Source organism: Zootoca vivipara, chromosome 3 (genome assembly GCF_963506605.1).
Source record: "Zootoca vivipara chromosome 3, rZooViv1.1, whole genome shotgun sequence".
NCBI classification, from domain to species: domain Eukaryota; kingdom Metazoa; phylum Chordata; class Lepidosauria; order Squamata; family Lacertidae; genus Zootoca; species Zootoca vivipara.
Genome location: NC_083278.1, coordinates 80,816,813 through 80,843,673, shown reverse-complemented (window position 1 = coordinate 80,843,673; position 26,861 = coordinate 80,816,813). Strand labels below are relative to the sequence as shown.

Sequence of the window (26,861 nt, the reverse complement as noted above, 5' to 3'; positions counted from 1 at the left end):
CCTTTTCCTCCCTTTAAAAAGCTCAACAACTTTGAGACCTGCCCCCCCCCCCGCAAAAAGGGGTAGATCACTGCCAGTTTTTTATTCTGTGAGTAGATCACAGTCTCTTGGGAGCTGGATGTCCCTGCTCTATATCATGCACAATTTTATAAATCTATAGCGTGTCGTTCCCCTAAACTAAAATCCCCAAACACTGTAACCTTGTCATATAATTCTCACGATCATTTTGATTTCCCCTTTTCTGCACTTTACCCAGTTCTACAATACCCCTTTTCAGATGCAGTGGCTAGAATTCTAAGTGGCATTCCAAATGGGCATTATGATATTGGCAGAGTTTTTAAATATCTTTTACTAATGAATCTACGCCCTCCACTGCTGTTGTACACTGGGTCACCATTTTCATTGAGCTATCCATCAGAATTCAATATTTCCTTCCTGTATAGCTAGTGCTAGCTTAGAATCCATCAGTATAAATGTGAAGTTTGGATTTTTTGCCCCAATGTACACCATTTTTATTCATATCAACAGACATTTGTTTTTTTTAACTCAGTTTGGAGAGAACATTTTGGAGTTATTCATTATGCTTTTTTTGTTTTTAGTAACCTGAATAATTTGATGTCATCAGCAAACTTGGCCTCCACACTGTTCACTCATAATTCTAGGTCATTTATGAACAAGTTAAAAAGCAGACGTGTCATTACAGATCTTTGGGGACTCCACTTTTTATATAATTGTGAGAACAGTCCATTTAGTCTTACTCTATTTCTTCTGTCCATTTATTCTTAAATTCATTATTGATCCTTAATAGGCTGTCATTTGTGATCCTTGATGGGCTGCCATCTTATCTTGAGCTTGTCAAATATGGGTCTCAGTGGGTTCCAGTTCCCATTAGCCCATGGCCAGGGGTTAGGGATGATGGGACATTACCCAGATACTTTTGGAGAGGATCTTCACTGAAAGCTGTGTTGAAGTCTAAGTAGGCAGTGTCTACAGACTCACCCCTAGCACATGCTTTTTAAGACTCTCTCAAAAGGTTATACAGATGGAGTATGCATTGGTAGAAGCCATGCTGGCTCTTCTTCAGTAATACTTGTTCTTCTAAATGTTTATTAATTTATCTTAAATAATGTTTCCCACCAATTTGCATGGAAAAGGCCTTCTACTGCCAGGATTGCCTTTTAAAAATTGGAATTATATTGGCGACTTTCCCATGTTTGGATATAGCAGATGATCTTAGGGTAACATATTTTTGTTAGAATATCAGCATTTTCCCTTTTCAATCCAACTGTAGATGGATGAAATTACTTGTTAACTTTTGTTAGTAATGCCTTCACACATCACCACTCTTTGCCTCACTTCTTGAAACTCCATACACTTACTTGAACTTAAAACCTAAGCTGAATTTACAGTGACATGGAAAAAGCTAACCCTACGGTTGTTTATAAGCTGACTTTCCCACTTGCTAGGTCTGAACTGTGGTCTTCATCAGTGTATAATTGTATATTACTTTCTGTCCCATTTCTGTCTAGGTTAACTGCAGCCAGCCACTCAAGGCTTCCCTGATAAAGGAGAGCAGCGTGAACTGTAAGTTTCTACAGAATTACCTCCTCTAAGTTTCAGGTCTTTAACAGCATAGGATTCCACACCCCACCCTGCTTGCAATTTAGCTCCTGACATACACAATGTCCTTTGCTGTGTCCTTATTTCAGTTTCAATTGATGATTAATTAAAAAATGAGTAGCACCTACCTTCTGCTTGCATGTGTGTTTAACACACCCATGTGCATAAAAGTTTACCTCAGTGCTTCATCACTAGGGCTAAGGTGCTTTGCCAGCTGCTGTTTCCCAAGTGTTCAGAGAGTATATGACACAGGGCTAGAGAACTGGTGGCCCTCCAGAAGTTGATGAGGTCCAGTTAGCCCAAGCCAGCATGGCCGTGATAAGCAATGATTGATCAACATTGTTCTTGTGGCCTTAAGTGCCACAGGAAGAGATACTACTGAAAATTAGAGACTCTTTGGTTGCTGCTTTTATCTTGAAGCCACAACACACCTGGCCTGATCCTTTGAACTAGATAAGAAACCTTCAAAATTATTCAGTATGCAATATTGTGTCTGCCAGCAAACTGCTTAAAAATTGACAGATAGCTCTGGAAACATAATATGTAACTCACACAAATGTTCCAGAACTAGACTATTATGTTTTAATGGGTGTTAGTCATTAGGAAGGACCAGAAGGTAACAACTTCCACTGGGGTTTCCTCATATAAATTACTTAATGAATTCATTGTCATAACATCCTTTTGCTCTTCTTGAGCAGAAGTCATCCAGCTGTTAATAAAGAGTTATGAAAGATGAATCCAGCAGTCCACATTTTGGCTGAGGTAAAACCATGTGCATTTATTTCATCTGCATTTTTAGAATTAGTTAAGCATAAAATTAAATATGTTGACTGTAGTAAATTCAGTCATACAAGTGCAAGTCTCCAACTATAATGAATGGCAGATTATTTTAAAAAAGGTACCAGTAAATCATAAGAGGGAGCATGTCCATTTGACCTTTATTGAAGTATACAGGAGGTTCTTTTTAGAAATCAAATATGAGAATGGAGATATGGCCAAACGTAAAATCTATCAAATTCAGTGAAAACTGTCCGACTTTAAATAGTAGCTGTAAGAATGACCAATATATATTCTTTGTTACAACCGCCCTCACTCTACAAGTAAAAAAAAAAAATATAAACATTCAGTAAACATTCTTTCCTAAGGTAGCTTCCCTTATATAGCAGTGATTTATCCATTCTTGTATACATAACTTTTTAAACATACCAATCAGTGGTTCTCACAATTGGAAATAAAAGCACAAAAAAGTTTACACTCTTGTACAGGTAAATAAAAGATCATCTTGAATTAATCTGTATATCCTGAAGGGCATAGTATAGTTTCATTACCTATTACATAATTAGCTTCTTAGATACAAATATTGACATATTTGGCTTGTGCTTCAAAGCCTCGTGTGTCTATCAAGTCCATGTCAACGCAGCTCATAATTTGAAGTCACTTGGGAGGTCTTTACTGCTGCTCGGTTTGACTTGCTCGTGCAACAGAGCATCCTCAGCACTTGTCATGGCACTGCATTTCTCGGCTGAATCATCAGCATCTGGGTCCAGGCCTTCGGGACAGGGGAGTTTCTGAAGCTCTTCCCGCAGTTGAGCTGTGTGACGCTGTGCACATACAAATTCATAGTGAGGAAAGGGGCTGACTCACAGCAATTTAGGTGCAGCCATACTGCAATACTTTTACAGACAAAATGAGAAACTGCTGCAATAAAAGCTTTGGAGTCTTCATGTGGTGACAGTAGTTGGTATTTTTGCTATTCTCTACTACTAATGGAAGCTGCAGGAAGATTATTAAGAGTAACTCTGTGCAGCGGGGATGCGGGTGGCGCTGTGGGTTAAACCACAGAGCCTAGGGCTTGCCGATCAGAAGGTCGGCAGTTCGAATCCCCATAACAGGGTGAGCTCCCGTTGCTCAGTCCCAGCTCCTGCAGTTTGAAAGCACATCAAAGTGCAAGTAGATAAATAGGGAAATAGCAGGAAGGTAAATGGCGTTTCCGTGTGCTGCTCTGGTTCTCCAGAAGCGGCTGTCATGCTGGCCACATGACCTGGAAGCTGTATGCTGGCTCCCTCGGCCAATAACGTGAGATGAGTGCCGCAACCCCAGAGTCAGTCATGACTGGACCTAATGGTCAGGGGTCCCTTTACCCTTTAACTCTGTGCAGCAGGTCTTTGTGCTCACATCATAAAACAAGAACCAGTTCTGAAAGCAGCACAGGGGATTTCAGTAGAACCCACTTTGAACGTTTAGACCTACCCTTAGACCTTCTGGGTCAATGCAACAAACTCGTGGGTGGGAATGTTGGGGTGGGTTCACCACGTAGGCACAACAGCACCATATGAGCTATTTAAGCCCAGTTCTAATAATGCTTGAACAGGGTTATAGACTCTAGCGCAGACATCCCCAAACTTCGGCCCTCCAGATGTTTTGGACTACAATTTCCATCTTCCCCGACCACTGGTCCTGTTAGCTAGGGATCATGGGAGTTGTAGGCCAAAACATCTGGAGGGCCGTAGTTTGGGGATGCCTGCTGTAGCGTATAGGTGTGCCTGCAATGGGTTTTCTAAAAACCTTGCCTTTTGTATTTAAACCACACAGAAAATGAATTAGGGTACGTCTTAGTGAAGCTATTGCATGCCATATACCTTGATGAATGGAAAGCTGACATTCACACTTGCAGACATCAAAGTGATGAACATGCATGTGTGTGTGGATTAAGGCTTTGTCGTTGCCCATGTTTGTTCCATCCACATGCCAAGATCGCATAAGGCTATGCAGGGGGATGGGGCTCCAATGGCCCTACAGATATTGTTAGACAACAATTTCCATCACCTTTGAGCTTTGCCCATGCTGCCTGGGGCTGATGGTAGTTGGAGTCCAACAACCTCTGCAGACCATAGATTCCTCGTGCTATAGGCAAGGATTTGCAAGTGCAACAATGTTTTATTTAAAAATGGCTTTGGTGGACAGACTAGTTGGAGGACTAACTTCAAAAAGCAAATATTACTATAGAAAATATAACCAGACCAACAATGAAAGCTCATAGTTTGTGTTTTGGCCAACCTGTTGTGGAAAGTAGCAGGCCCCACAGCTGCGTCTCTAACCCTTTCTAACACTCTCTTAACACTTAGTAAGGCAAAATGTATGACATGACACTGATTTGTGAGCTTCCACATCCCTGCTCCTCCCCACTGGCTGCTGTTGGTAGGAATGTGCCTTATTAATGGAGGCAAGATGGAGGGGACACAGAGCTGCCACTCTCCCCTGACGCAGATGAACTCATTTTTGTCACAGTTCCTGTTTCTAGAACTGCAAAGTTAGCACAGGGAAAAAACGGCTTTAAATAAAAATGGAAGCAAGTTAGTTGATGCATTCCAGTATGTTCTAATTACAAGAAAGGCATACAGTGGTGGGAGGAACAAGAAAAATGTGGACGCATTTTGTGTGTGTGTGTGTGTGTGTGTGTAAAGTCTTTAGAGGGTGTGCAGTGAATGTTTTAAACAGCTTTTATGACTGAAGTTAGTAGTCAGGCATCAAAAAGGTTTTACTGAATCATGGGCAGTAATCTCATCTGTGAACCTTACCTTTAGAGCAGCAGCGTGATGAGACATAGTCCTGCCTACCCGTTTATCACTGCTGTACTGTTGTATATCTGCTATCCACTCCTCACACTGAGCCATGATTTCTACTCTCTTCAAGTAGAAGTGTTTGTGTATAACCTGTAAAAAGGCAGATTGAAAGTTAAAAAGATAGTGGTACAAATTACTGAACAGTAACACCATTTTAATTGTGCACCCTCTGCTAACAAACGACCAAGCTTTGGCTGTATTATTCTGCTGCTGCATGAATCTGTAAGCTAAAACACCATATTTAGATACCAGAAATGGCCAACTATATGATGCAAAAGTAACAACTGTTTAGACCAGGGGTTCCCAAACTAAGGCCCGGGGGCCGGATGCGGACCAATCGCCTTCTATATCCGACCTGCGGACGGTCCGGAAATCAGCATGTTTTTACATGAGTAGAATGTGTCCTTTTATTTAAAATGCATCTCTGGGTTAGTGGTGGGGCATAGGAATTTGTTCATTTCCCCCCCCCTTCAAAATATAGTCCAGCCCCCCACAAGTTCTGAGGGACAGTGGACCGGCCCCCGGTTGAAAAAGTTTGCTGACCCCTGGTTTAGACCGATTGTGTTCTGTTGTATCATTATAATATACCTGGAGAATGTCCTCATTTCTTTGCCACGTTTTGTGGGAAAAGCCGTATACTGTATTTTTCACTCCAAAGGACGCACTTATAGGACACACCTTGTTTTTAGAGGAGCAAAACCAGGAATAATTTTCCCCCTGGTTTTCCTCCTCTAAAAGGCTGGGAAGGGGGGCGCTGGAGGGGGAGCGGAGGAGGCAGCTGCGGCAGAGGGACCACTCCAGCGACGGGGGAGGAAGGGGCAGCCTGGTAGCGATGCTGTCGGGCTTCTCCTGCCTCCCCCGCTCCTGCCTACACCGGCAAAAAGGGGGGAGAAAGGGGAAGCCCTGTAGCGATGCTTTACGGAGCAGGGAAGGAACAGCTGCTGCCCCCCCTCCTTCCCTGCTCTGTGTCAAACATCTCTCCCCCCCCCCGCTCGTAAAAGCAGGTTTTTGCAAGCGGCAGCGGCAGATGCTTCACAGAGCAGGGGCGGAGGGGCAGGCAGCAGCTGCAGGACAAGAGGGGAGAAAGGGCTTTCTCGCCGGTTGTCCTTGTCCCTCCGCGTTGCTGCCGCCTGCCTCTTGCAAGAGCAGGCATTGGGAGAGGCGCACCACCCCAATGCTTGCTCTTGCCAGCGGAGGAGGCGGGCGGGGGCAGATGGGCGAGTGCGGAGAAAGGGCTTTCTCCCCGCTTGCCCTACCGCCGCTGCTGCCGTGCGGTGACTTCGCTCCATAGGACGCACAGGGATTTTCCCTTCCTGTTTAGGAGGGGGAAAGTGTGTCCTATGGAGCAAAAAATACGGTATATCTGAACAGACTGAAATAATGTGCTTAGTATGCACGTAAGCAAAGATGCCTCTAGGTAATGTCTCTTGGGACATCTTGAGGTTGTGGGATCAAATGGGTTACTTTTTGCAAAAGTAGAAATTCCCTTAACTGCAAACCCAATTGGCTTCTGCCAATTTTAATAAAAATCAATATTTATCATGAATAAATGGTATCTTCACTTGAATACCAAAGGGGTGATTTATAACTGCAGATTAATGTGAGCTAGATTAAAATTTGGCATTTTGCCCAAACTAGATCAGAAATCCAAATATGCATCCAACACAGAGATATAAAATATCAGCAAAATTATCTAATAAGAACAATACTTTTGAAAATAATCAATTTCAACATTCAAAAATTACCAGACGATTCTTGTTCTCTTCTTAAGGGCAAACATATCCACAAATGAATAAAGAAATCTTCTGTTAGCGTACTTATTGTACGTATTGGCTCTTTGGTATAGTATTTACAGGCTTTCTTGCTATAGTAAGTAATACTAATTTCATTGGGCAGACTGATATTTGTGCAGTAAGTTCCCCATTATGATCAGTTATATTTAACAAATACAACAGTGTCCCAAAGTTGTACTTTTACACATGTTGTAAAGGTAAAGGCAAGCTGTACCTCAGTTTATATATTTTAACTGTTATTTGTGTGCGTGTTTGTGACATTAAATCAAATTACCTAAACTGTTCAACAAATTATTTTTAAAATTCCATTTAAACAAAAGCATGGAATGGCTTCAGATAGTGTTTCTGCATTTAACACATATTTGATAATCAATTTGGTAAACAAGCTATTGATTTTAATCAATAAATTTATTACTGGTTTAAATCTCTATTTTATCTGAAATAAAACAGAGATGCTTATTCTGATTTACCTCTGTGGCAGTGTACGTGTACACACTGACTCTCATAACTAAAAAGCAATTTGGAGCAGAACACAAGATAGTGTACTTCTTTTTCTGCAGTGGTGTGAATTCTTTTTGCCTTTCAACAGGGTTAAACTTGCACTAGCACCGACTTACCAATGGCTAAAAACAGCTGCTTCCAAAATCCTCATATTAACAATGAACTTTAATTAGCAATGATTAGAACTGGTAAATGAAGGCAGGGGGCTTTCTGAAAACGTATGATCATGTGGCACAATCCACATCCCTGAACTGCAATTTGTATGCACTTGGTCTGTTTATTTCTATTAGGTTAATGTCTGAAACTGGACAATTTGCATGGTAAGGCAGTTTACATACCTGCAGCCACCAGAAAGCTAAGATAATGTGCATTGTTGTACCTATTACAAATAAGTACTACATAATATGTACATATATACAAATATGTCTGCATTGTGTGGGTGCTAGAATTAGACTACTATACATAAATATCTACTGTAACAATGGGAGCCTCTTGGATTTCCCATCCCCTTTACATAATTTCGTATGTGGCTGGCAAATGGATGATGGGAGGCAAGAGAGTTTGTGTTGTGGGACTTGAGCAAATCCAAGGCAGTGTATTATCAACTCCTGCCCCAGATGCAAGCCTGCAAGGTCACTTCCAAGTCTGGCAATAAGCCAAGAAGAATGGGAACCTATGTCTAATACAGAGAAAGGGCCAAGTATGTATTTTATTAGAGTGTCTTAAGTGCTTCATAGCCTTAAAAAGCAGAAGCTAGTGCTCTGGCTTGTCCTTGCCACGCTGTAAAGGGTCAAAGGCATTTTCAGTGTAGCACTGAGTCTGAAACTCTTCATTATTCTACTTACAGCAAATGAAGTGCAAAGGGAGGAAATCACAAGGGAGTGTCTGTGAGTAGGGTTTAATTACTTCTTCAGCAAAAAGCATTACTGGCATTCTTATGGTGCCCCCTGACCATAAAAGAAGTTAGATTTTTCACTGCAATCTCTATCTACTAGTCATGAACACTAATCGTGTTGCAGGAAAGGACAGGAGGGGTATTGCTCAGGCCTAGGATATTATTATGTGTGCCTATGGCCAATATATCGTGTGCACTATTCAAGTTTTCATAACCTGCAACCTGCCCATAAAATGCAAAAAGTCCTGTTGGCTATGAACAAAACATAATTTTTTATAATTCAAATTTATAGCTCAATTTTTTTATGTAAGTAGTTTAAAAATTAGGTAAAAGTATGTGGGAAGACATACTGCAACCATAGCATGAGACTGGCTCTCCCCGCCCCAAGATAATTTTCTAGGCATGTCTGTTTCACCATTATTGCATTAATCACCCTTGGTCCAATTTCCTTGGATGCTAGGCAAGGTACTAAATTCCCTACTGCAAAATAACCTTAATTTTTTGACATGTACACCTTTATAGTCAATTAGAGGCATGAAATGATCAAGGAAAATTTATGACAAATGTCAGAACTCTCGCTTGGCTACATTATTAGCCAATTTATTAGCAGTATCAAATATCATTGGGGAGGAAGTAGATCACAGCCTGATGGCATCTTAATTAAAATACTGAAATAAAAGGGAATCTAGATGAATTACTACCAGCAATAGAAACTATTTTTCTTCAGACTCAGGTTTTGTCGTCGTCCCCCCCTAACCAAACCAAACAGAGAAGTTCCCTGTGGCCATTTTCACATCCAGGAGAAACACTACGGTACATACCAACATTAGACAGAAAATTAAGCCATTCAGCTGTTCATAGTGGTCAGCTATTTCCATTTGCCACACAATCCTCACACCAATATGGGATGGATTCATAGTTTGAGATGCAATCAGTATTTTTTTCCTGCTCAAACATTTTTTTTGGTTAAAGTTGATAGGCAGAATAGGTATTTTAAGATGGAAGCAGTTATCCTGACCAAAACAGGTTTCTCAAAGGTATAAGGGCTGTATGTGAACTCATGCATTTGACATTACTTCAAATTGCACTTACCTGACTATTCAAAAATTGACTCTGGCAATGTGGCACACAGTGGCAGACCACATTCAATTCTAACTGTGAGACAATTATTGATATGTTTGCTGTAACACAGAACTCCTCAGAAACTGATGACCAAGGTGGGGGCCCACAAATATCAGGTTTGCTTACAACCCAGGCTTTATTTGTCCTTGCTACCAACAGGTATTCTGGGATTGCGTAGATGACTTTAAGATGACATATGGATTCCTATATATAAGCTTGAGGAAGGTAAGAAATAGAAGGAAACTCTCCTGCTGTGCCTTCCCTCCTCTCATGTGCTGGAAGATGTGGATAAGCAAGAGTTTCTTCTGCTGTTTCTAACATTCTTCATACATCTGCCTCCGAAGAGTCTTCTGCAGTTGCTAAAAGTCTTTGGAGTCATGGGGTCTCTTTTCACTTGTGCAGCAATTTTGGAGAAGGAAAGAAAGAGCAGGGGAAACTCCTGTTACTTCTTTCCTTTTCCTAACTGGAAAACAAGCAGAGTCTGTCACAGGCTACTGGGAGACCTCACAGGCATAGGCAAACTCTGGCCCTCTAGATGTTTGGGACTACAATTCCCATCATCCCTAGCTAACAGGACCAGTGGTCAGGGATGATGGAAATTGTAGTCCCAAACATCTGGAGGGCAGAGTTTGCCTGTGCCTGCCTCAGAGGGACAAATACACCTTCCTACCTGTCCTGCTTTGGGGCTTCCCAGAGACATGTAGTTGGTCAAAGTGAGAAATTGGATATTGGATTGGTTCTTATCATGACTTTTTGACTAAAACCAATGCAGCCCAATTGCCACAATAAACCTGAATTTATGCTATCATCCCTGTTATCAAGGTATCAGACTTTCCTCAGGATTCTACATTCAAAATGGATGGATCATAAGCAGGTATGGTACAAAGCACTAACCTCTTTAAAACATGGTGAAGGATTTCTGATTTGTTCAAGCATAGCCCATTTGACTGTTGCTTGTCGTATATTTCCATCGTATTCTCTGGAACTTTGTGTGCCGCTTGGAGTCCCTCTCGATCTTTCGTATCCTGGTTCATTGAAATAGGGCTCTGCAACTAATATGAGGGATTGCACAGACACCAACACCTGTGGACAGACACAATTGAAAGAATTTGCAAACAGTAAAAAGAACAAAACAGACCATTGCCAAGGTCAAAACAATAAAAACCACCTAAACCTTTCCTCTTATTGTCAAACTTTTGCATAGATTGACCCAATGGTGGCAATGCTTTGCACCTGCCATTTGCAGTGCCAAAGAAGGATCTATTTGTTTCAATGGATTCTTTTTAACAATACAATGGACCATTACTATGTTTGAACATTAAAGTTAAAATATTTAAATATGGCCTCATATTTATATAAAAATAACATACATTCATTTTCAATTAGTAATTACGCTATGGCTGTTGAACAAAGCTCTTGCCATTTGCTCATGTTAATCAATACTAGGTTAAAGTGTGGAAAAGCCAATCTTAGTCCCTTAAGGTTTTGCTCTTGAGGTCTTGACAAATTTATTTAAATGCTTTATTTGCTAGGACTATGCTTGATAAATATAATTATATGATTACAAGCATATTAATATTAATATGACACCACATATTAATTAATATGGCACTTAACTGCAGCAGCCAAGTTGAGTAAGGGAATATTTACATAAAGTAATTTAATATTGGGGAAGCATGACTCAGTGGTGGATATTTAGTGTACATTAATATGAGCAGTTAATACAGTTTGGAGTTATCACCATAACATCAATATAAAAAGAAAATCAGGTCATCAGATCGCAAATTTACAACAGTAAGCTGAATATATTTAAGGCATATCCTAGAACTGACAACATTACAAAAACATTTCATTTTAACTTGAACACACATACTAATTCCTCTTGTTGGAAAGTATATTGCAATAACTCAAAAAATCAATAGAAATATATAGACTGGGATCTCATCAGTCTCAAACATACTTTCCAAAGTGCACCTTGAGCTGCACCAAGACTCCCCAATTTTCAGGATATTTTTTTTTGTACTGCTGCATAAAAAGTGACTGCACTGAAATAAATACAAGATCATCAAATGATAATTTAGATTGTCTCACATGTATTGGGTATTTATTTTAAATGATACCAGAGAACAAGGTGTACTGTTGGAAATACATTGGCTTTTGTGGCTTTTGTTTTGCAGAAAAAAACTTCGTTTTCTGAATTATTTACACAGCCACCCTCCCGCTTGCTTCTGCACTGAAGAAAGCCACATACTTGTAAAAAGCTTGATGTCTGGGGATTCCACTTCTCTTCTGGTCTTCCATGCCAGGTGTTAAGAATACTTAAGCAAACCTGAAGATAAAGGTTTTGAACAGTTAGATATATAAATATCAGTACATGGTTGCAATTTATACATTATTGTTCTCATGCACAGATTAATGATTTTCATTTATGAGTTGACTGGTGGTCTAAACCAACATCGTCATCGTTATTCTCTTTTCAGTAGAGCAGGATCCCTCTTTCATTAGTACAGTACAGTTTGCTTCCAAAAAGGCAATCCATACATGGATGCCTGCTTCCATTCACTGACGGGCTTTTGTGAGACACTGCCAGGCAACTGGACTATATCCTAGAGTAAAGCAGACAGGCTTCTTGAAAAAATAAATCAATGTATTACCATATTTACTCAAGCATAATGTGCGATCAAATCTAATGTGCATCTTAATTTTCTCAACATAATTTGGCCAAAAAAGGTGAGCATTAGATTCAAGTAAATATGGTACATGGTTACCCATGTAAGTTAAGTTTAGCTATCCATAGGTACCTATTTACTCAGAGTGACTAGAAATTGTTTAAACCATATTAGCCTGCAATAAAATAGCAAAACTATTTACCTTGCCATCATTGTAAAGATTTGGATTGAATCTCACACTGTGTCCTCCAGTTGTTTCCAGATTTACAAGCGGAGGTGAATTAGGATAGTCTTGTGGAAAATACACATCAAATTCAAAACAGCCATTTGCATAAGGTGTGTCTGCTGGACCAGTTATCAAAACCTTTTGAAAAAGACAAATAATGTTATAGCAACCAGCTTGGAAAACTAGCATATCATAAACAACACATTCGAACTAGGATTGTTTCTGTTTCTCTCAGCTTCTCACTTTTCCATTCTTGCATCCACTTTGCCCCATTTCTGAATTACTTTGTGTTTTTTTAAAAAAGAAGTCTGCACAAAAATCTGTGTGTGTTTTTGCAAGGAATTGAGAATTATAAGCATTTTTGTGCTCTCTTTTGCTTGTGGATTTTGAAGGATAGCTGTATTTGGTTTTGGGAAGTGCAAATTATGTGGTTCTGCATTTTTAATATGAACCAAACACATTTTCCCTCTGTCTCTAACTAGAACTGCAAGTGCCCACTGGACAAGGTCTTATTCTAGAGAAATATCATTGACAAGTCCAATGCTATCTTGCATGTTTACTCCCTCAACAAAGAACATAGCCCCTCTGCCCATAAGCCACACAATCTCCTCCAGGACCCCCACTTCTTATAGGATTCTAGTGACACATCTAGTGTCACATATTTACTTTCCCTATCTCCTCCATCTTCAACTTTGTTTCCTTGAATCAAAGAGTAGTATAACTGTCAACCAAGAAGTAAAAATAAAATAAAAGGCACAACAGAAACAGAAACTGTTGCAAGAAGACTTACCAATAGGCTAAATTGGTAGGAAAGTTTGTGTCCCTCCATCCCCACCCCAGCTAGAGAGAACCTCTGGCAAAAAATAGGTCTGAACAGGCTTTTTAGGAAGATGAACTTTTTCCAGTTTATCATCAATGCCTTGGAAGTTTCTGAAGTGGAGGCGAGCAGGAGCAGTACATTAAAAAGCCCCCTCTCCTTCTACAAGTCCCGTAGAAGCAGAATAAATCATGCAAAATAAGCATTAACATGATTTAGACACATCAAAGACCTCTGCTTTTATTGGAACACAAGTCTGATTTGTTTACCTTCATGATGTCTAGTCTCTCCTCATCACAGCGGACAAAGACACTGGATGAAGAGGAAAGAGGCAGCGATGTAGAAAGTGTTACAGCTTCTTGAGCAAGACGTCTGGCTCTGGCAGCACTGTTTGCATCACTAGCATTTTTCACCTGTGACATGTAGTGGTAATTTACTTTAAACACCAGTTTTCCATCGTCATCTTCTGAAACCATCTCAAAGGTATCTAAAGGAGTGAAAAGTAACATTTTAATTTATTAGAATATAATTAAATTGTATGAAGTATCAAAATTAATGGAAAAAATCAGTCTGTATATAAATATTTCATTCCCCCCTCCTCATAGCAACAAGCAATTCAATATAGTAAGATAAATAGGCAGACCCAAATACCTTCCCGTTGTTAGAACATATGTAAAATGTCTTTCTGTAGTTTATGGTGATTGATGTTTTCTGATGTTATATTTTATAATTTTACATGGTTTCAATATATATATAGGTATTCTTGTGATAAGCAGCTTTGATTTTTAAAGATTATATAATAAATATATAAATAAATGATCCACTAGCTTTCCAGAGATTTTGTACAGTGGAGTTACTAACACTTTTATGTTTAGATACATTTACGTTCCTCTAGCTCCACAAACCTGGGGCCTCCTCTTCACTCAAAAGATGTTGTAGAACTCCAACTCCCACCAGTCCCAGCAAGCATGACCAGTGGCCAGGAATGAGGGGAGTTGTCATACAAAAACATATGGGGGCACTACATTGGCTAACCCTGGTCTAATTGGACCTCTAACTGAGCCTAAGCAAATGTAACTCACAAATTTCTCTCTATTTGCTCTGCCTCCACTTTTTCTTTTTTCTCATTCATCTGTAATTCACCCGTGTAACATTCTAGGTTGTAAGCTTCCTAGGAAGGGAATCCGTCTTCGTGTGCTCATATGTACACTGAAGGCATATAATACCTTCAATCTCTTACTCATGTTCATACACATGGATATGCAGGTTTTCCATTGTGACTGTGACCTCAGACATACATTTTGCATTTCAATACAGAAGGTTCAAAGTGATTTTCAGCTTACCAAACTGGAGCTTTTTCATTACAACCACATATTTTTCTTCAAGGGATCTTAAAACTGACAAGGGCTTGGGCTTCACAGCAGCTTTTTTAGAGTATTCAGCCAATTTTCTTTCTGTTTGTGTAAGAAAAAAATCATATTAAAGAAACCGCATAAGCCAAAACTGATTCATATGAAATTTATCTCGCATGTCTCTCTTTGGTCAGGGGTGAGGAACCTCTGGCCTATGAGCAAATATTGGCTTGCCAAGGGTCCTATTTGGAACATGAGGTTGTTTTCGCCAAACTATCTGCCCATCAGCTGATGGTACTGATGATGTCAGCTGATTGAGAGTATGGAGGGCAGGGTTTAATCCTGCACTGAATGGGTTCCTGCTCCCAGCAGGTAACACGATTGTGCAGCCAAGGAAGCAATATTTTCTGTCCCCACTCACCAGCTAATGAGCAGGGGTTAAAACCCTTTGCAAAAGTGCTCTTTAAAATAGCTCTGTGCTTCTCTTTTAAGGAAGTGGGTGGTAGGGGAGAGGAGAAAACAGCCTGTGCAATGTAGGCCTTTCCCCCCTCCCCCCAACTTCCTGCCACCCACTTAAAGGAGAAGTGCAGGGCTGCTTCAGAGAGCACTTTGGCTAAGGGCTTTAAAACAGCCTCCACCCCACCCCTTATGCTTTTTGCAAAGGAGTTTCTGTTCCTCTTTCAGCCTATAGAGGCTCAAGTGGGAGCTGTTTTAAAGCTCTTCACAAACAGCAAGAGGGCTTTGAAGCCCTCATAGTTGGCTCACAATGCCAATCCTGTAAATTTGTAACCACACCTGTGGACCAAAATCAAGATCTGACAACTTAACCTTATACCATGCTTAATTTGGATCCAACCTATTTTTGGTTTAGTTCCAGTCCTACCATCAAAGTATTGATGAGGATGTTTTATAAGGAAAGGTTGTATGTGTCATTGACAAAAGCGTTTACAAGTTTTGCCTCAATTGCGTTATTCACCTTGGTATTGCCCTGTGGAACTTTCTACCAAGGTAGCCCTGCTCGATGGTGGGAATTATAATACTGAATTTTTAAAGTAGTATAAATATTAAGAGACCAGTAGTTTTAGCCATTTGCTTATATGTTTATTCTTGATGTGCTTCTTCTGCAAGAGGTCTAGAGAGCAACAGCAGGAGAACAAGCCTTTTTTTTGGTGGTGCCTCCCTGTTTGTTGATTGCTCTTCCCAGGGAGGTTTGCCTGGTGCCTTCGTTAAGTATATTTTGGCACCAGGCAAAAACATTCCTCTTCTCCTAGGCCTTTGGCTAATTAAACAATCTACGGCCTTTTAAACTGTGTGTGGTTGGGTTATTGCTTTGTTACTATTTTTGTGGTTTCATATTGTAAACGGCTATGTGATCCTTGGATGAAGGTCAGTATAGAGGAGGAGTAGTAGTAGTAGTAGTAGTTATTATTATTATTAATGCCCCTAATTAACCATTCTTGTATCCTTTTGTTGAAAGTCAGGTTACTTTTACAGTTTATGTATATGTACATTTCGAGATTATTGTAATTAAGTGGTGTATATAAATTGGTCAAGTAAATAAATAAATACTCCAGGTAGGGCTGCAGCAAAGATGTGCTGCTGACATTATTTACCTTGGTTTGCCTGGCGCAAACTTGTTGTAGCAGCATAAACTATCTCAGCAGTCCTTTGGATATCTGGTACCAAAAGCGTCAGTCCCTCTGGCTCTTGATCTGAAGTATCTGACTTCACTCCAGTTTTAGTCTTGTCCTTTTTAGACCTACAAAATAAGAAATGACTAGGGTTTTAGGGGAAACTGTCAATGGAAACATCAGAAATGCAGATTCCCTCTACTACCAATTGCTGCGTATTTGCCGTTAAATATTTGCCAAGTGTATTTGTCATTAAATATATCAAAAAATTGTCCAGTGGCACCTTAGTGACAAACTAAGTTTGTTCAATAAATGTAAAGACTTCCCAGGTCAGCAAAAGTGTGTTTAATGTTATGGGAATGGTGGAAAGTATAATGCCAAGAGAAGAAATCCTGCCAAAAGATGAAATCCATACAGAAGAGAATCCATACTTGGAGAATTTGGTTCAAGATTCCTACTTAATCATCCTGGACAACTCAGAAGCCTCATTTACAATGTAGCAAGGTGCATATGCACAAGTTACTAGGCTTTTGGTATATCAAGGGAAACTGTAAAAAAGAACCTGGTATGTTTCTAAAAAGGAAATAAAAAACAAAACAAAATTATGTCTCACAAATTCTAGAAAAGTCAACCAGAATTTATAAAATGAAAACATTCTATAGCCAGCCAACAAAATCCACTACATACAAACTTATAGTCCATTAAATTTTATTAGGTGCTCAATGAAACAAATGTTATGCATTTTTGTGTCTTTATATTCTAAACAGCCCTGTGATCCTTGGCTGAAGGGTGAAATTATAATTGTAAAATGCTTAGAACCTCCTTTTTTACATTTAGCTCAAAGCATACTAGTTTTGATTTCAAATGGACAGCTTCTTTTTCAGTTGTCCTAAGCAGACTAAAACAGAACAAGCCCAACATATTCTCCTCTAACCAAACAGTTCCTAACCAAGTTGAACTTTAGGACACCCTATTCAAATTTCAGCTTTTAAAGCTGGAATGGGAAACCTTTTTGGCTATGTGAGCCTGATATTTATCACATGTAGCCTTGCAGGTCAAATTTGATGGGTGAGGCCACCCACCTGTCAATCATCTGACATCACAATGACATTACAATACATGGAATTTTTTGCTGCAAAAAAAAATATATTGCTGGGACCTCTGGAGAAATCTCCAATTTCTCAGTGGAAGACATGTCTGGAAAATGGAGTGCAATTATAATTCTGCTGTTGCCAGGCACGTCTTCCATCAACAAATGGTCTCACATCAACAGTGTCAACCTTTGTCAACAGACCTAACAGCAAAATTGTGCATGTGTTATTTCAAAAGCCTGGCAGACCTTAGGTGTTTCTCATTTTACCATTTTATATATGAACTAGTAAAAAGCCATGCACTTGCTGCTCAGCTTCTAGGCTCATAGTCATAGAAGATCTGGCTGCAGATCTGGGTCTTGACACGAGAGATTTACTGCACTTGGCCAGTCTGCAAGCAAACTTGGTGATTGCCAACTCTGCAAACCAAGATATCACCAGGCAGAAGGGGTCTCTGGGATCCTTGGTTAAATGCTGTCTTCTCAAACCTGGTACCCTGTAGATGTTGTTGGACTCCAGTTTCCATCTGCCCAGTCAGCATGGATAATAAACTGGGATGATGGGAGCTGAGAGTCCAATAATACCTGGAGAGTCCCAGGATGAGGAAGACTGGTTAAAAGACTGTCAGATGTGGACAACTGTGAGAGAATTTTTGTTAAAAGATATGCCTTTTTTGCATCTGATTTACAATACACCCCAGTAAATACATACTGCAACCTGTGTTTAAGATAGGAAATAAACAATATATACTTTAATTTAGTTGACAATGATGTGGTAAACCTGTGTTTATTTTCCAAAAACAAGCATTTAATTTTGGGAATCCCAACTTGCAGTCAGAAGTGGTACAGCGCAGATACAAGTTTCTAACCTTAGTGAGAACAGTTCTGAGTGAAAATAGTAACATATGGTCTTTCTTAAAATGCTATGAGGTTAGGAAAATACCTCAGTCGGTTAGTGTAAGTATCAACACACGTCTTCATTTTAGCCAACAAAGTTCCAACTGAAGTCTGGGACTCCAGTTGCTCTTCTTCCTCTTCTCCGTTTTCCCCAGACAGAGGCAGCAACAATGGCACCATAGATGTGCATGAAGCAATAGCTCGGAGAAGCTCTAACAGAGCTCTGTACAAGGGAACATGCCTGGCCATATCCAAAACTAGGAAAGAGGAAAAACAGCATGGTTAAAATTCCAACCAACTAGATAAATCCTATGCAGCAGAAATAGTTACCTATCATTATCTAAATTTCTTTCCTGCCCCCCCCCAAGGTACTTGGGGCAGCAAGTAACAAAATAACAAAACAATATATTTAAAAATAGAATCCTATCTAGAAGTATCAGGAAAATTTGAAAACATTTAAAACCATTAAGAGTATCCAAACATTTTGAGAACCTTAGTTCAAGGGTGCTGGCAAGTTGAATAGGCAATAGGTATAGTGACCTAGATCACAGGTAGCCGCCAGAATGCCTTCCAGATGTTTTTGACTACAACTCCAATATTCCTTGACTGTTGGCCATGCTGATAGGAGTTGGGTGTACACATAGCCAGAGAGTACCACCCTGGACTACAGTCCAGAGAAAACACGAGGACCAGCTTGAAGAACTGGATGTTCTCAAGTAGAGAGAAGTGATGATTAAGAAATGCAACGCTGGACAATACTGAACCATTTCCATTTAGAGAACAGAAGTGGTCATGCAGATTTAGGATAAACATCAGGAAGCAATTCTCATGAAACTGTCTTCTACATGCTACTTAGGAACATTACAGAATTTTCTTCCTTGGAAATTCCCAAGATCAGGCTGGCCACACATTTGAGAACAAAGGATGAAGTTAACAAGCAACATTTTTGGCAGTTCCTAACAAAATCTTCGCTTGTAAATGAAATTCAGTTCAGGAACACAAAAACACATTATCACAGTGAGTGGCAATAATTCCCTCTGCGGATGACAGAGTATAATCAAGACAAGGTAAGACAAAACAAAAACAGTGGTCTTGGCCTAGAAACAAACAGTTCAAAGGGGTAAAAGCCCAAATGAGATGGTAGAATCATATGTTCCCAGAAAAGGCAATCATGACAAACTAAAGAATGACCAGAGAGGGGGCTTGTTTCTCCTATCCATCAACTCAGCTATCCTCCAATCAAGCCTGAGCATGAAACTATTTGGTAGAATGGAGCAGCCAATATACGCATGGGGCTTTCTGGCCTTCAAACACCATGAAGTGATCCAACACTTTGCTTCTGCACAAGGAGAACAGGCCTGGTTTTCTTATTCTGTTGTTATTTTTGGTTATTTGGAGGGATTGTTCAGTTGGGTTAACTATGGTCAACAACAAATCATGGCTTTACACTGCCCTCTGTTGCCACAAAACACATTTTCTGGCAACAAGCCATGGCTTGTTGTTGACTTCTGAACCATGGTTTCTTTTAATTATGGCTTGGAAATTTGTCTGAACCCAACAGCCTTGCTTAACCATGGCTTGTTTGGCCACCCCACCCTACCTACCCTTACCATGGGAAGAACACCTGAAAACAAAATTATGGAGAAAGAATTCATGGCTTGCATGCCAATCTGTATATTTGTGATTTATTAAACTACAGTTAAAACAACCCATGGCTTAGTGTTATGTGGAAACATTATATGTATTCATGTTTTGGTTACGTTTTTTAAAAACAGAATACTACAGAAATATTATTTCTTTTTTGACTATTTAAAACAATATATTGCCAGTATCACATCACATCACGTAGCAGGCATTATTCCTAACCATTGGCCATACTGGCTGGGAGTGACAGAAGTTGGAGTTATACAATATCTGGAGAGCAGCTTCTTAGCTGCTCATACACTAAAGGCAAATGGTGCTCATTAGAAGACAGCAAAATAATTTAAAACTATGAATCCCAATCTATCCATGTGCATGTACAATTTCCTAAACCTTTACATGCCAGTGGAAGCAATGACCCCATATCTACAAAAAGTATGAATAGTTACAATACCGTAGGACTGTTACTTCACATGAATAGCCCATACCTTCACACAAATAAGCATTGTGAAGACATCTTAGAAGCAAACACACTGTTACATGAAACATTGTTTTGCTAGATCTACATTACTTATGTAAATACCAATTAAAATTAAGGTTAGCAGCATTAAATCTGAAATAAAGTACAAGGTATTGCAACATAATTTTTTTTAAAGCAGATTAAGCTTTATGTGAACAAGGAATTGCCAGTAATTTGAAGGGGTTGACGAAAGCTGTAGTTAATATATTCAGAAATTAGAAAGTCTTCTATATCCCTAGAGAAGGGCACTGATCAAATTTGAAACATGGAAAAGTAAATTAGTTCCTAACACCATTATGGCTGGACAAAAAAGCCTAACCACCTCCATTTTCAAGAAAGGCTGAATCCGTCAGTAGCACTTCCTATTTTATTAGTACATTTGATCTTGAAGTCACCTTCTGTTTCACAATGAAACAGGGGTTGGCAATCTTTTTGGAGCAGTGTACACATTTCAAACTTCAAGACAGCGTTGTTGGCACCAATAGCTGCCATAGGGACATAACACAACATTTCACTTAGACACTGAACAGGAATTGTTACATGGATATAGCTTGTCTGGTGTCATGACCTGCGCAGTACCCTCTGCTGAAGAGACTAGGTACAAGTCAAGGTTTTGTTTTGTTTTTGCTTTGTTTATAAAAACACATAAATGAAATTTATTAGAGAAAGCTCTTGAACCGGCAATTCAAATGCTGGTAATTTTTAAAAGCAATGCATCTCGACCTAATGCTCAATTCTCTTTATGTGCAGCCGAAGGTAAATGGTCTCTGATGAACCAAGTCTCCTAACAACGAGGACAATATAGAACACCCACAAGCTCTCTCAACCTCCCATAAATACTCCAGCCCAAGCATCTGTTCAACAGCCTCAGCTTTTGTAGCTGGAGTCAGTCAGCACTCCACTCTCCCAAGCCAGATGGGAAAAGGCCAGCAAGGCAGGGTGCAGGTCTTCCAGGGCTCACAGCAAAGATGGTCTCATTTAAAACAACACAGATAAAAATTAAAAACAATTTAAAAGAGGAGCCCTCTCTGCTGAGCAGCCGCCACAGGCCTTGTGAAGCCTGTCAGGCCCTGCCCCAAGCCAGGTGGAGGGAGGCGAGGACAGGGCCCTTCAGGCCCTCAGCAGGCAGTCCTCCTGGGCAGCAACAGCAGCAGCAGTCCTTAAGAGCCTTCCGATGATGTAGGTTAGACTGAAAGAGAATGACTGGCCAAAGGTCACCCATGAACCTTCATCACGTAGTGGGGATTTGAACCTAAGCCTCCCAGGCCTTGTCCAGCACTCCAGTCACTGCACCCCATGGCCTTCTTTAGTGAAATGGTTGAAGCAAATGCATTGGAAAGCTGCCCGTAAACGTGCAATTTTCTAGAAATAAAGTTCTAGAAAGCATTAAAACTAGGCAAATCTTACTCATTGTTGATAGTTCTTCCTGTCACTAAAAAGGTAAAGGTAAAGGACCCCTGACAGTTAAGTCCAGTCGTAGACGACTCTGGGGTTGCGGCGCTCATCTCGCTTTACAGGCCAAGGGAGCCGGCGTTTGTCCGCAGACAGTTTTTCTGGGTCATGTGGCCAGCATGACTAAGCCGCTTCTGGCACAACGGAACACCGAAACTAGAGCAGCGCACGGAAACGCTGTTTACCTTCCTGCTGGAGTGGTGCCTTGCACTTTTGGTGTGCTTTCAAACTGCTAGGTTGGCAGGAGATGGGACCAAGCAATGGGAGCTCACTCCATTGCAGGGATTCGAACCGCCGACCTTCTGATCGGCAAGCCCAAGAGGCTCAGTGGTTTAGACCACAATGCTACTCACGTCCCTAGGGCACCTTTATTTGGCATTATGAAATCTGTCTTTATTTTCTTTATACTTGCCCTTGAAAGAAGAAAACACATTGTGATGACTACAGTTGATAGGTTGCTGTGTGCTGCTTCATGCCCTTTGGAAACGGGTAAGACTTTCTAAACTTTTTTTCATTCTATTTACATGTGATTTATTACACATTTTAAATTACATGAGGCTGTTCATTTCCAAGATACTGTTTCTGTTTGAATCATTATTGCTAACTGACAGCTCCCTAAGATAAACATAGCATCCCTGTCCACATCTGTTGCTTGCTAATCTGTCTCCTTCTTCACGGTTCAGCCTTGCTACACCAGCAAATGTCATAATGAAAACCGTGCTGGATTGATACTCAGGCTTCAGAAGCAAGACAGCTCTCAAGAACTCAGGGTTCTCAATGTCAATTCCGCTATGGTCCAGATTTCACAGTCACCTTTCTTGCTTCCTGCTTTTAGACTATTTAATTAATGCTGATTTATGGCACAAAATCTGGCCTTTAGATACACATTCATTTGAGGTGCATAATTTAGAATGCTATATGAAAGCAACTCTTTATTAAATCCAGTTACAAAATTCAGGAGACACAAACTATATATATATATATATATATATATATATATATATATATATATATATATGTGTGTGTGTGTGTGTGTGTGTGTGTGTGTGTGTGTGTGTGTGTGTGAACTTTAAGACACATAAAACATACATAATTTCAAAAACACCACATCACTCAAGCCCTAACACTAAGTGGTGGAGCAGTGATTGTGGCTTAGCACATAGTTGGCACTAAATAAATGGCAAGAACTAGTACCAACCTAGTGTTTAACATTGGTCTTCTTGTCCAATGGGGGGGGGGAGGCAATTGCTGTTGTCACATGGGGCTGGTTTGCACAATTTGTACTACATAATGCTGCAGCATGGTTGATGACATGAGACACCCCGTCAGCATGTAACACCTCTGCTCAGAGATCTGCACAGATTGCAAATTTGCTATTGTTGGTATATAAAGCCCTCAATGGTTTCAGACTTTTCCAGTTAGATTTAGGAATGACTCAAATGACATTCCTAGATTCTTCAAGATTAAAACTAGGGGCTGTATCCAATAAAGTGATCACATTCATGAAATAGCTTCTGTTCACGCAAGGAACATTTTCTCCCTTTCCTTGTTCTATGTGTCCTTGCAAATCTCTCCTGGATTTTCCCAGAAGCCTCCAGAACATGGTGTGGTTTTTTTTTGGGGGGGGGGGATATGTCTGTGCAGAGGGATGAGTCCCATTGTTCAAGCAGAAGTTCTTCCACAAGCATAAGGACTTTCCTGGATACAAGTTGATCGTTTCCTAAAAGTTCATATGTAAAGTATTCCAAAAACCAGGAAGTAAGCTGCTGCCAGAAACATGGGAAATCATTCATATTATGTGCAGTGATATACCTTGAATGAATCCAGCCAAACTTTACTGGAACTACCAAGAATCTCAATCAGTGGGCTTGTCTGTATGTGTCTTTCTATAAGGAGAGACCCTGGTGGCAGTGAGCTGGTTAATATGAAAGGATGCCAGCCATAAGAATGTGCCTTCTTTTCTGACCTACCGTATGCTAGCTTTAGTAGAATGCTGCATTGCTTATTTCACACAAACACATCTCAGCTATATCCATACACTTGAATATGCAAGGCAAGCAAAAATCAGTAGTACCTGTGAATACTACTATTGTTATTTATTACCCACCCTAAGGTCCCAGGGCAGGTTACAACAATTAAAACACAACATTAATATTAAAACACAATATTGTAAACAGTTTAAAACAACATAAAATTACAAAAATGAGGTGGGTCCTAAAAATACACATCTCAAGTGTCAAAAGCCAGGGTGATCAGGTGCCATCTTCAACAACTGCTGAAAGCTGTATAATGGAATTGAAAGGTGCACCTCTGTAGGAAGGGAGTTCCACAACTCAGTTGTTATAGCACTGCTGCACAGAATCCAAGCCCCCACGAAACACAACATTCTTTCAAAAACAGCACATTCATTAAAGTCTAACAATTTAGCTGGAGGGATGGAGGAAGAAGTTGGAACACAGCCTTAACTAATACAAAATAAAAATCTGAACAGCCTGTCTGCTGGAAAAAAATTATCTAAATGGTAGATATAGCAATTCATGCAAATGGCTTCTTTCTTGTCCTTTATAGCACAGTACCATGGCAATTTAAGGTTTTTTAAAAACTTCAATTTAACTCCCATCATGAGGCACCAGTGTACTTAGTATTTTTATTTCACTATAGAAATAGAATTATTATTTTTTAAGGAGCTTTAGTATCTTACAAAGCTTGCCAGCACACTTACATTCAGGAACTGCTGAAGATAATAAAGAAGTTGGGCTGAAGCTACACATTACCTGATATAATAAAAATATTTCTTACATAATTATTTCCTCATTCACTGTAGGACTGACAGTACACTACATTTAATCTTGGATATTTATACCAGTTTTGACAAAAGTATATTAAAGATAACAGTAAGAACAGGAACACTGCTTTCAACAATACATCAGAAGAAGACATCTCTAAACATAACCATTCTTTTGCTCTCCTGAACATTCCAGGAGACTCCAAACTAAGAATAACCAAGCCTAATGGACCATGAAATAGATAATATTGAGCAGCTCTAAATTCTTTTTCCAAACCATTTAACATAGCTTAATTGGCTATGGATAACAATAAAAAAACCTTTTGTACCACTGAAATGTATATCCTCAAAGAACAGGATGAACAGAGCATATGGAACCAAAATGGAAAATAAGGCAAACAATGGTTATCATGAAGTATCACCTATTATGCTAAAAAAATAACATAAAAGAGACAGAATTGATGGGAAGTTAAGTCTAAAAAATAATTCTCACATCTTCCACCAGCTACACTGGGTGTTGAAACCTCTTTTCCTTTCTTCTATTCACTATTCCACTCATAACTCACAACCAACTCATAAGTTATAAACTACTAAATGATAAGCAGATGCTGCCCAAACCCACATCAGAAATCTTTTTCTGCCCCAATACAGGATGTTCTGAACTTCCTTGCTCCCACTACATTTAACTGTAATAACTGGCTGTGGGTGTTATACAAATGCAAAAAAAAAAAACAGACTTAACAACACGAGGCAAGTTGGGACTATGGGGTGCCATTTTCAGTGCCAGCCGTATACATTCACTGTAATGTCAAGTTTGACGTAAAGAGTGTAAAGTGAATTATACCTGCGATGAATGCGTTGTTCCCCATCTTTTTATTTTTTGATTCAATCCAGTCCCTGTACCACATACAACCTTATTTATACTATTTTTTTCTTGCAGATTTAATTCCCACCTTTTTATCATTTAGGTGTTGAAGGCAACTTTGAAACATGATAAATAAAGTGTGCAGTCTCAGCAAAGGAGAGCTTCCAAGGCAAAACTTCCACCCTAGAACAATGCAACGCACTTCCCCACCCTACACTCAGGTTCTGGTCCCCTTGGATAATTTAACCTCCTCCTGTGCGGATTCTAATAGGCATCAAGTTAGCTTTCTGAGGGAAGAGATGTGGGGCAAGAGCTGCTCTGTCCTCCTGACCTGGATGTTGTCACCTGCTCTGGCTCCAGGAAGGACTGCTATTTATCACCCAGAACTGCCAATATTTGCTGCTCTTCTAGGTGGCCAGAAATCTACACAGACAGAACTGTATAACTGCTCCCTCCTATTCCTTTTTCCTTGTTTTGTCACATCTTTAGATTGCGAGCCCAAGGGTGGGAGCCACCACAGTATTGATTTTTCTAAGCGGCTCTGAGAGCCTTTTTGCATAAAGGTATAAAAGAGCTGGGTATAAATGTCATAAATAAAAGCAAAAAACACTAAGTGCTACCCACCCACCCAATAAAATCCAGAGCCGCTAATAATCTGGGGTCAGGTTTCATGGCTGCTCCTGAATTTCAGTCAAAGCAGCAGGCATCGCACAGGGATGTTTTGAAAAATCACGGCTGGTTTTCACAATACAAAAGCACTCCACAAACGTTGAGGTGTGATATTTCTGAGAATTTCGGGAGAACTGATTGACATTAGAGGCATTCTTTATGCATCAATTGTGTATACTGTCAGTGTGTTGGAAGTAGTCTGAAAGAGCAGATGGGAAACCTTGTCACGTGCCCTAATTCACTCTTTCAGAGTCTTTCCCGCTTGTGCTGTCAAGCCTGCACAGGTAAATCTTTGGGGAGGAAATTCAGGGTGCAAAAGAAGTTTAGAGTTTTACACCCACCTATGAAATTTACAGGACCACCACTTTTGTGGAGAAGTAAAAGGTTTCCTAGAATTGGGGGTGGGGTTAACCTTGGAAGGTCACTAGATTCTATAGAATTCATACAACTATAGCAAACAGTCAAGGCAATGCTTTGGATGAGGCTTTTAAACAGGAAAAAATTCTCAAAAACCTGAATGCTGTTTAACAGAATGTTGCACATCTCCGTCAACATTGCTGTACGAAAAGCCAGCCTCATCTGAAAACCATTTTTGAGTGAATTAAGTATGAAATGAAAAGAGATTGGTTTCTTTAAAAGTCTCTGTTCCACAAGTGCCAAAAGGCATAAGCATCACAATCCACATTTACCAAA

The 26,861-nt window shown here is 39.9% G+C and overlaps 1 protein-coding gene across 8 annotated transcripts in view; it reads right to left on the bottom strand.

Moving 5' to 3' along the window:
• Positions 1-2,541: 2,541 nt before the first annotated feature.
• The window catches only part of BIRC6 (baculoviral IAP repeat containing 6), a 142,621-nt gene continuing 118,301 nt past the window's right edge, over positions 2,542-26,861 (bottom strand). For all 8 annotated transcript variants that reach the window (XM_035108256.2, XM_035108258.2, XM_035108260.2 and 5 more), the window contains 9 exons: positions 18,283-18,493; positions 16,232-16,377; positions 14,610-14,720; positions 13,536-13,753; positions 12,426-12,587; positions 11,806-11,883; positions 10,449-10,637; positions 5,199-5,333; positions 2,542-3,221 (listed from right to left, as the gene is read on the bottom strand). In XM_035108256.2, the coding sequence (XP_034964147.2) occupies positions 3,042-3,221; positions 5,199-5,333; positions 10,449-10,637; positions 11,806-11,883; positions 12,426-12,587; positions 13,536-13,753; positions 14,610-14,720; positions 16,232-16,377; positions 18,283-18,493 (1,430 nt within the window). In that variant the 3' untranslated portion in view covers positions 2,542-3,041. The remainder of the gene's footprint in view (positions 3,222-5,198; positions 5,334-10,448; positions 10,638-11,805; positions 11,884-12,425; positions 12,588-13,535; positions 13,754-14,609; positions 14,721-16,231; positions 16,378-18,282; positions 18,494-26,861) is intronic.